We start from the raw sequence: 11079 nt of genomic DNA, 5'->3' as shown, positions 1-11079 counted from the left end.
AATTTTCGTTCAAAAGCTGCGTACCAAGCGCCAAGATCATTTAACTCAATAAACAAAATAATTCCAGCTCAACAGAAATAATTTTGGGGTAGAATATTCACGCTCAGCTCCAAATGGTCAGTTTCATTTCGAATTCTCCATCACCAGTGTAACATTTGTTTTACGATTGAAATCGCACAGTCTCTCACAAGCTGCAATTGTTTGTTCGAATTCGAATGATGCTTTTAAACGCGAAACGGAATAGGGTTGGAAAACACACAGAGCAATTTTCTTCATCATTTTTGGCATACATGCCGGTTTGCGTGCTTTTTTACAGTATTGCCTTCATAACACTTTAAAATTCAGTTGCATAGCTACTGCAGGTATAAGTGATGTTCTTGCGAAGTACAGAGATAATTTGCAAAACTTGTATAGAACCAAATTAGTTTGTTCTGAATATGGCCGATTTAGGTCCCATCAAGCGCTAGTGCGCTTTAAAAAGAGATATCCGTCTTCGCCTAACCTAATAATAAGCAAAATGTTTGGATCAAAACCATGGTTTTTGCATCGTTTTTAGCCTTCCTCGCAAGTGCGTTGAAATGTCTTTTTCGGTCTACGCTAATAATCGACACGTAAGTCTTCATGACATCGACTGAAAGTGACGCTTTTCGTGTCGCCGTTTTTGAAAGCTTCCGTTTTCACCTGTTTACATCGTGGAAAATGAGGCTCTCCTAGAATGTTGCGTTTTTAAAAACTCCAATTTTGAACGGTTTCCGGCCGCCAAAAATCTCCGTTTTCGATAACTGTTCAAGAAAGGTAAAAGCATATCAAATTACCTATAACTACGATGGGGTCTGAGAAAATGCACTTCATGCAATCTTGATTCATAACATTACGTGATTTTGCTTTATGAGTTGAACCAGCGACTGAAATTCCACCGGCTTAAAAAAAAAAAATCTAAAACAATTTCTCAACCTTGTTCTAATGAATACAAATTTCCTAACACCCTCCTCGGAACTTGTCTTTGTTATCCAGTCTCCTTTCCCTTCATTACTTCAATTATGTTCACCCTATAACTCGGAGTGCCTTACGCTGGCTTCTGCATAAGCCAGAATGCCAAAATTGGCGCCACTTTTTGATAGAAAACGTAGAAGCTTGCCCACGTCGACTTTTGTCTTTGACGTTCATCATTTTATTGTCTTAATGCCATGCGGAAGTAGGCAGCTGGGGTCAATGTGGTAGTTACTTCCATTTTATTTATTATTGATCGGAAGAGACTGGGGAGAGAGGAGAGACCTGAGATCGACTTACTGAGGCTACATGGTACTGATCGGGAGAGACTGAGAGAGAGCAGAGACCTCAGAATGATTTACTGAGAGTACATGATACTGATCGGGAGAGACTGGAGAGAGAGCAGAGTCCTCAGAATGATTTACTGAGACTACATGGTACAGGTAAAAGAGAATCTCTCAGTATCATCAAGCACAAAGATTGACCAGAATCGCTGTCATTTTATTTCCTATTTTCCGTTCACTCAACTACATCCTACTGGTATTGCTCAGTCATTACACTAACACAGCAAAGAGAGAAAAATTCTGAAATGCATAAAAAACACTTGCTAGCGCATTCTTGGCTTCTCGGCGTCGTTTTCTTTCTTGAAGTTCCATGACCAATTTAGCTCTGATGGGTTGCTCGACCTTCCTGCACCACCCAGCGACCAATTCCACCACCTCCCCCTGAAAAATAAGTAGTGTTATTATAGCTTACAATCTTTTGGACGAGAGTGATCTTTAGGTGGTTGTTGTTTCAAGAAATTGTCTGGTTTATTTATGTATCTAACTCTTTGATTTTACAGAATAGCAATACCAACTTGATACTAGCTAGGAAAAACATTTTTAATCAATCAACAATACCGGCTGCAAAATAAAATCATTTTCATAGTTGATCGATATGAATACAGCATTGTTTTGTCTTGCCCTTTGTCACTGTTGTCAGGATTTTTAACGTAATTGATATGTCATTGATACTTCTTTTTAGATAAACGGTGTAACTCTGTAATCCATTAAAATGACACGCCATTGTGGTGGTTAATTTCATCGCTATTAGTCTGTGGTTTCGTCTTCAATTCGTCACTACCTTGAATGCATTCAGTTTGGGATTTTTTTCTGAAGCTGCGCTTTATCAAAGGCGTCAAAAGTTCAAAAGCTTGGGTTGTTATATATTTTACTGAGCTTTACTAAGTAGTTTTTATATTACGGTATGGTTTACATACTGAGGACGTTGTCTACTTACCACCGCCAGTTCCAAAAGCACATTTCACAGGAGCCCCTCCAGATACGGAAATTTTACGGTTCGGATCTCCAACGAGTTTCTTGGTAAAGATGACAACACTACCGCCGGCACCACTCCCCCCAGGGGCTGATCTGTGACCTTTCCGGTTGAGGCATTGTCCAGAGTTTCCTGCGTAAACACCAAGACGCAAGTTTTACAATGTTGACCAATTAATCACTTTTCGTTATAGCTGCCTATATAAAGGAGTGAAAGGGTTAAACTTCCAGGGACAAGCTCAAGGCTGGTAAGTTTGCAAGTGAAATTGAGAGTTTAAGAGGGAGGGATGGGTTGTATGCTCTTTTTGACCATACCCTTGGCATGGATGGTCCCGTGTAGTTCCAGTTTCCCGAGCTGTAGATACACCAGTCCTCCTCCACTGCCGCCTTTCCCTCCAGTATTGGGGTCATCACGGAAGGCACTTGCTCCTCCCCCTCCACCTCCCCCTCCGTAACTCAGGTGAGTCGTGAAATTGGTATTGCCAAATTGGACTCCACCTGAGTTTGAAAAAAGAAAAAAAAAAAACCATTCTCGTTAAAAAGGAAGTTTTATTCCTGCTTCCAGATCGGGAGTGCTTTTATACATGTTATCTATTTATTTATTTGTTTCATGATCTCTCCAGAGAATACATTTCTCCATTCGAACAGAGATTCACTCATGGAAGTTTCCCGCTGGAAAACATTGAAACGTCTCTCAAAACGTCGTCGCTTCATTCCATGAAGGATCTAAGACGTCGACGTTAATATACACGATCATAAATAGTCCTTGGGGTGTTTGATTTGGAGGAGAAATAGCGCCAGAAATTATACGTTGCTGAACTTCATGATCGACTACATTTTGAGAATCCAAACCTTTGGATGATTGTCTTTAAATGTGCTGAAAATTCGGCTATGGGTTATGAAAGTTATAGGATTTCTGGAGCATGCCTCTTCATTTTACGGGCCAAGATAAATCGAAATTGCAATGGTTTGCTTTTCAATTTCTCGACAAAACTCGCGACATTCTCTTAGCCAATCAGTTGCAAAATTAAACCCAACCGTTTGATCATGGATGTTGTTGTTATTGTTCTTGGTGTTGCGATCGACCGCTGTTCTTACTTTTACTTTTGTTTAGCAACGCTCAATCGAAGCTTAATCTGAGGATGCTTGAGCCCAAATCCCTAGTCACATCAGACCTCAAATTCTTCATCAAACGAAAAGCGCTGACTGATGGGTCTTTGTTTCAATCGCTTTGGGAAAAAAACAAATGAAAAAAATGTTTACAGACCTCCTCCACCACCTCCGCCGTAAGCATTGCCACAAGAATCACCTTTAAATTGAATTAAACATACCAATGTTATTCATAAGTTTGATTTGATTGTCGTTCCTATGCACTGAAAGGCTTTACAGCCTGGTGGACTGCACAATGTGCACATCAAGACGTATCATTACCTCCTCCACCTCCAGAGCTAGATGAGCCCGCATTACCACCTGATGCTGACTTGTCGTAGCAGTGGGGAGCTTGATTAGGAGGCCATTTCCCTGCACTCCCTCCGTTGCCGCCATGTCCTCCTGGGCAGGACGACTGACCCCCGCCCCCAGCGTGGGTACCGATCTACAAGAAAATGGTGTAAGAGAGCATTCGATAAACTCTTCTCTACCTTCTTGGATAGAGAACTTAGTTTTAACTTCCTTGTGAAAATTGGACACGCCCTGTAGCTAGAAAGAGGTTGAAATAACAAGACGCATATCTACGTCTTCTCAGACGGTCGTGGTGGTAACCTAAGCTCTGTCTTCACACGGTTTTCACTTCAACTAAAATGAAAATTAGTGACTTACGTTTCCAGCTGACCCTCCCTTTCCTCCATCGTGACCACCACATCCACTGCCTCCACCCCCTCCTCCACCACCAGAGAAGTGTCCACCCCCACCCCCACCGGCTGCACCATCGTCACTGTTAACAGTTGAGTCTCCCCCTCCGCCACCGGCATTGGTTCCTCCAGGACCTCCTTTGGAACCTAACGGAGAGTTTTTGTTACAATATTACGGAATGATATTCCACTCATCAAGTGAACTTGTAATTTGTAATGTGACCTTGTTCCTTAATTTTCCAATCACTTGAAAAGCTTCTCTCTGATTGGCTGTTGTAGTAAATTAGGCACGCATACTAACCTACTCTTACTTTTGGCCCGTCTCCAGCTCCCCCGCCTCCAATTCCGTCCGTGTTCTTTGCCCAGGGTACGTTAGAAATGTCACCTCCTTTTCCCAGTAACGCGTTTGCCGGACAGTCAAATGTTTCGCCCCCGTACCCTCCACCCCCACGGGAATCACCTCCAGCGCCGCCAATAAATCCTGAAAATGAACAATACCGCTAACTACTACTTTATAGCAACATTATAGTGTCTTCCCTCCTTCCCCCTTCCTCCTATTAAATCCCATTCCCTCACGGCCTGAAGAGTTATACGACCGAGGTAAGGAAGATATGAAATGATCATACGCAAGGGAACAAGCTCCCTGTGTATAAGAGGAGCTACTTGAGAGGATTCCAGGGAATTTAAGAGCCGGGATCAGAGCAGGGGTAATAATTGTTTTACCAAGAGAAAAAAAGTTTTTTGTACTGCCATTAGTTCGGACATAGTCTTTAAAACAGCACCCAGTTTCGCGCAAAGATCATAAAATTTGTGGCTCTTTTAGAAAAAACATTAAGCAAACTGAAAATGGAAAGAGTCAGAAAACTTTCGCATGCCCTCATTTTCATAGAGCTTTTGTCACTTGGTTTGGATTATTCTAAAATCATACTCTCAATAAATTCAACTAAATTTTCGATTACTAACAGTATGCTGCATTCACTGATTCAGAATCAAACTGAAAACCAATCTGTTGTTCTGAAAATTTGAGAAATAATATTTTACGCTGTTGTAATGCAGAAGAAATATCGCAAATAACTCGTACGCAAATCAGATTCCATGCTAAGCCAATTTCAAGTTCCTTTCTCAAGACATAAACAGAAGAGAGAGAACTTCTCAAGGGCTCCTACCTTTTCCAGTCATATCTATTTTAGAAGTACTGTCAATCACTAAGCTGTCAGCCTCAAACGCCAGAATTCCTCCCAGGCCATCTTTCTGTCCATCACATGTCAGGACACATTTGTTAAGTAAAGATACTCTGTCAAATGATGGAAGCCTCTGAGCGATCAAACATGTTAGGTGGTCCTTTTCAAGATCCATTGTGATGGGCTTGTCAAAAACAACTCGGCATTGTGATCTGTAATTATACAGATATAGAAAGCATTGATTAACGGATTGATACATTAACTTACTAAGTTTAATAATTGATTAACTGATTTAATGACGTATTAAAGGACTACAAGAATGAAAGGGTGGGTGAAAGAATGAAAACATAAATTTAATGGTATTTTTATGGAAACAGACATTTGGTCAGTCAGTTATTCTGTCATTCAATCAGCTAATCAGCCAGTCAGTTATTCTGTATTTTAGTCGGTTAGTCGAGCGCAACCAGTCAGCAAGTCAGTCAGTCAGCCAGTCAGTTATTCTGTCTTTTAGTCAGTTAGTCGACCACAGCCAGTCAGCAAGTCAGTGAGTAAGTCAGCCAGTCGGTAATTCAGTCATCAAGTAGTTGGTCAGTCCGTCGGTCAGTTTCGTCTATATTACTTTGCCAGAAGCCAGAATTCAATCGGGAAATTGATTAGACACTTAAAACTTTTTTTCGTAAATTATTCGCAATCCAAATTGTCATATAGTTCTCAAATAAGTTTTGAGGCACAAGTTCCTAGAAATTTTCATTCTTACTTTTTGTTTCCAGGCACCGGTGTAACGTCTTGTGCTGTGACCACTTCATATTTGCCATAATTGATCAGTTTTCCTTTGCTGATAAATAGTAACAGTTTGTCTCCAGTCTCGAGGCCATCACATGAATACAAATCCATGTTTTCCTGCGTGATAACGGCAACTTTCCACGACTTCGAGTGATCAGTATTACACAGGTTGACCGTTTGTCCATTGCACACAAAACCATTTGCTATGTTTACGACAAAAAAAAATTCAGGGAAAAATCCATTCCGCCATAAAATGATACCAGAACCAGAATTTAACAAGATAAGGGTGCAAGATCATGATCCAAGATCATAATCGAAGATATAGTCCTGTGTTAATCAATGATTCCAAAATATGTACCACCCTTTTTAATAGACCCACTTATTTTTCTTCTCATAAAATATAAAAATGTTCGTGTGGCCAATACCGAAAGAACCAATATCCATTGTTCGTGTGGTCATACCTTTCAAAGATCAGGAATCAGCAAATTATGTTAAGAAAGAGCTCAAGAATCTTAGCATGAAGGTGCAGACAACTGTCCAGCCAGTATTTGTTAGCCGCAAAGTTGGCCAAGATCTTAAAGTACGAGAAATCAAACCACAGATCGTCAACCAACAACGCGTGGTTTATCGGTTTCAATGTGACCTGTGTGATGCGGGTTATGTGGGCTATACACGCGGACACTTACACACACGCGTGGATGGACATAAACGAAAGGCATCTTCAATATATAAATACTACCACGAACGGCACAGCGAAGTCCCCAAAGACCTACTGAAACGTTTTAGCATTCTGAAAAAGTGTAGTAGCAAGTTCGATTGTTTGGTGAACGAAATGCTTTTCATCAGAGACCTAAAACCCACTGTGAACGTACAAAGCGATTCAATTTACGCAAAAGTATTTGTATAATTAGCTCCTAACATATTTATGCTAATTTAGTGTTACACCTTGCCGCAAACTTTGTAATTTTTACTTCTCCTTGACAATGGCGTCATGATGACACCGAAGCGTCGGTTTTTATCGTTGGTTTTTGCTTGTCTTTGCATAAAATATCAATTCCTTATTATTCCCGCTCGATTCCGGTGGAAAAAGAGTCTTACCGACATAAAGAAACAGTTTTGTGAATTTCTAGCATATCTCAGTATGCTTTCCGCAAGTGTTCGTGTAAATGTTACCAAACAGTGTCAGTGTACCATAACTTACTTTCCACATCAGTGCATTCCGAACAAGCCAAGACTCCCTGTAGAAAAAGAAATAGATGTTTTCTAGCTTAGTTTGTGAAAAAGTGTATACATTATATGTACTGGGTAGCCTGTGAGCGGGAGAAAGTTTCTCTGCCCTGGGGAAATTATAAGGCCTTGAGAAACGCGAACCAGCAAGAGGTCTGTCAGGGCTTTGGTAGTGAAAATGAGTTATTAGTGCCAGACTCGCAGCAAACTTTTCTCCGACTCGTTTCCAATCTTTCCGCGAGCGGAAAAACAGTCATCCTGCTCAACATATACAAATTCACTCCGACGAAGGGTTAACGCTCGAAACGTCAGCTTTTATAACCGTAACGGTAGCCACTTTACCATTTCAACTTTGTTGATACATTCAAATTATATACGAATTACAATTACTTACCAAATGGATGGGACATGCCAGCCATAACAACAGCAGCAGCAGAAGATGAAGTTTTTGGATCATCTCTCCGTTGGCGGACGTGAAGACTACCTCTGTTTGCTTTCAGCCTTACGCGATAAAAAGGGAGAAACATTCAACAAACTAATAAATGTGTCAAGGAACTGTAGTACACGTGGTGATTCTCGGACCAAAAACTTCGAGTACAGTTTCTTTAAGGGAGAAAGGGTTTTTTAAAAGACATCTTGGACTTGATAACGGCAAGATCCAAGCGAGATCTTGGGAGCAAGGTCGAATACAAAGAAAGAATCTTTAGGTATCTTTGTTGACATCTAATTTAGATTATGTAAGACCTCAATGGTTCATTGTTCCGTATCCACGTCGTCCTTTTTAAAGTCTGTTGACCATACTGACATAAAATCTGAACTTAGGGCTAATTGGTAATCTTCAGTCAGTTTCTTTTGAATAGAAATTCTTGCAAAGAACACCAAAAACCCTTTTCGGCTCGGTATTTACCTTAAAAAATATACGAATGATAAGTTCAGTGTTTTGCTTGAAAGAACACATTAACAAACTGCTGATTAAAAATCATTATAGACCCCATTCACAACATTAACTATCTAATGATTTTCGTAAGACTTGAGAGTTACTCTATCCACTGAGAATTATGACGCATCGACTCTTAAACATTGCTTTCGTTACAAAAACGTTTCATAATTTTGAATAGCGAGTGACGGCGGGGAGCGCTAAGAAATAAACTTAGAGTTGTGCAAAGTTTCATCAATCTTGAATTAATTTTTCCGTGCTCGGCGGATAGATCGATTTGAAGTAGTGAATACTGCCAGAAAGAAAACGCCTCAAAATAACAAACTCAGATACATACTTTAGCCTTACTGTGAGATAAACTCGTGCCCATTTGTACCCATATGATTTCTTGCAAGTGAGAGGTGTCACTTACCTAGAACGAAGAATTTTTTTTCTTGACCCTGAGGTAGAATTAATTCTTTTTTTAGCACAGAACCCTGCGAGTAATGAAAAAAGCAGGATGTGTTCAGTTATGTAGCGTTGATTCTCTGATTTGATTGGCTAAAATGTAGTGACTGACGTAAAATGTTTGCTATACTGTGCAATCTTATTGGTTGGGAGCGTTAGATTGACATTCGGCCTCGAACAAAGAACAATATGCGCCAAACTAGCGCCAAGTCAAATTTAAATTTTCCGCATACTCTCTATTTGATTTGACAAGCTGTCCTACTACACGATGGTCTAAGGAAGGAAAGCGCTCTCGTAAAGCGGAAAAAGTGTTGTAGGTGATTGAAAAGTTGACCCATCCACTTAGGAAAATGGCTGAAGTAATTAAAACCGAACAAAGAGTAAATACAACTGAAGTATTCATGCATTTAATCGTTGGTTCTTAAAGAGAAATATTGGCACATATGATAGATATGTAGTGATAGATGTTTAAAATATCATTTCTTAACTCGACTCACGAGCACAAAATTTACCATATTTCTTTCAAGATATTTCTTTACATCCGACGCTTTCGACTATGTCAAAACTGATTCCAGGGGTGCTTACTATTTGGCCAAAAAATTCGGAAATTTCGGTTTGAAGTCAAATGATAAGGTAATTTTCCGGAAATATCTTTCGGAAATTGTGGAGTACCTTCAGAAGTACTCCACTTTTTCCATTCGGAACGGAAGGTCATAAAATTCCGTTTCCAGGCCTTTCCGCTAGGATTGCCTTGGGTTGGAGCGGGACGAAACGCCTGATGGATAAATGGTAAGCTCAATCTCATCCGGTTGGTCCATGAATTCGGAAACTCCCTTACCTTTATGCCACGGTTACACCAATCGGATTTTTCTTACAAATGGTAAGCACCCCTAGTCTCCCAGCAGTGTCTGAGGTGCCTCTCACCTTTAAAAGCTTCAATCATGGCTGTGTACTCTGCAGCTTGGTAGTAAGGCATCACAACGCGAAATCCTGACGTTTGAGGTTCGGATCTCCGCGGTAACTTACACAAATGATGCTTTCGACATTGCTGATAATAGCTGATAATATCAGTTTGCAGGGCGTGTGTCATTTAAATATAGCAGCTAGTGATACAGCTTACCGTTCAGCGCGTAGAGAATCGAAGGTCTGAAGTTCGACTCCTCATTGAAACTCAGAGTTTTACCTTTATCTTATGCTGGTAACAAGACGAAAAAGAATAATTCTCTAACTTACTCCTTATTCCACGATCGTGACAAACAGTTGTTCCAACTCCAAATTTAAGCTGTCTCCTTTCTTCTTTTTGTGTCATCGGTATTTGAAGGAGTAAAATCGAACTGATTGGGTCCTGAGTAACGAAGTGTTTTATGCTCAAAGAGCACCGGGTAGCACTAAAGATTCGCGGCCCTAAATTGCGTAGGTTCCGAAGAGATATATTGTGGTCAAAGTGGCTCAAAACTACCTTCTTTGCTGCTAAACTGATATAAATGATCTTTGACTTTTCCACAATCGGCTGGCCAATTATTAAAATGGTAAATTTTTATTCAAGTCACAGATTTATGTCATTTCCTCAATTATGATCTAAATCTGCCACTTTGCCGGCTTTTCACGGCATGTCCAGAGGCCATTCAGGCTCTCAGAGAGAACAAGAATTTGAAATTCGCTTCTAGGAGAATTCGATCTCTCAATTTGAAAAAGACCTTTAAAAAAAGGCTCTGTGAACTATTTTCAACATTCATTATAAGATTGAATCAATTTTTTAATCAAGTTAAAATAAATAACGTAAGCTAAAATAAGATTAAATTTATCTTTGAAATTAATATTTGGAAATTATATTATAATAACTATTATTCATTTTATCTGTATTACGAATTATAACGTAATGATTTTCAATTCGCCTTTTTTTTATTCTTAAGTATTATAATCTATTGTATATAACACAACTATTTTTAAGCGAGACGAGATTAGAAATTATTTTTCTAATGAAACAGTGGTGTTTGTGCTGACAAATTAAATATCGAGTCATTACAACCTAGAAACCATTTTCGATCATGTTGACACTGGAAGCAAACACTATCCTTGTCATCACAGCCGGCAGTCTTAAAACAGCTATTGATGTTTCTTAAGACAAAATTTCCCTCGCAGTGATGCGCAAGGAAAGATTTGTCGTTTTCTTTTTAAACTATTAGGAATCGTTTCATTACTCGATCAATTTGATAATTTTTGTGCGTGAATATAATATACAAACGCAATAATCACATGAAATTGGTCTCTATCAGGAAAAAAACATGCATACCGCGAAAGGATGAGGAAATTGGCCTGTATTGGGCCGTTTCCTGTTCCTATTCTCG

The 11079-nt window shown here is 39.7% G+C and overlaps 1 protein-coding gene across 3 annotated transcripts; it reads right to left on the bottom strand.

The window, feature by feature from the left end:
* Nucleotides 1-1470: 1470 nt before the first annotated feature.
* LOC111339052 (uncharacterized) lies at nt 1471-8760 on the bottom strand. 3 transcript variants are annotated; one of them, XM_088725686.1, is made up of 12 exons: nt 8697-8760; nt 7742-7848; nt 7322-7358; nt 6095-6323; nt 5323-5549; nt 4458-4637; nt 4125-4303; nt 3738-3900; nt 3574-3615; nt 2622-2804; nt 2272-2439; nt 1471-1715 (listed from the first exon to the last, which is right to left on the bottom strand). In XM_088725686.1, exons 2-12 carry the CDS (start codon nt 7802-7804, stop codon nt 1654-1656), a joined length of 1533 nt encoding a protein of 510 aa, XP_088581812.1. In that variant the 5' UTR covers nt 7805-7848; nt 8697-8760; the 3' UTR covers nt 1471-1653. The 3 variants fall into 3 exon arrangements, with proteins under 3 accessions (XP_088581812.1, XP_088581814.1, XP_088581813.1); XM_088725688.1 differs by lacking the exon at nt 8697-8760 and adding an exon at nt 8622-8666; XM_088725687.1 differs by lacking the exon at nt 8697-8760 and having other exon boundaries at nt 7742-8035.
* Between the last annotated feature and the right edge of the window lie 2319 nt (nt 8761-11079).

This window comes from Stylophora pistillata, chromosome 6 (genome assembly GCF_964205215.1).
Source record: "Stylophora pistillata chromosome 6, jaStyPist1.2, whole genome shotgun sequence".
Taxonomy (NCBI): domain Eukaryota; kingdom Metazoa; phylum Cnidaria; class Anthozoa; order Scleractinia; family Pocilloporidae; genus Stylophora; species Stylophora pistillata.
The sequence above is the reverse complement of the archived record's forward strand: the minus strand, read 5'-3'. Positions and strand labels throughout refer to the sequence as shown.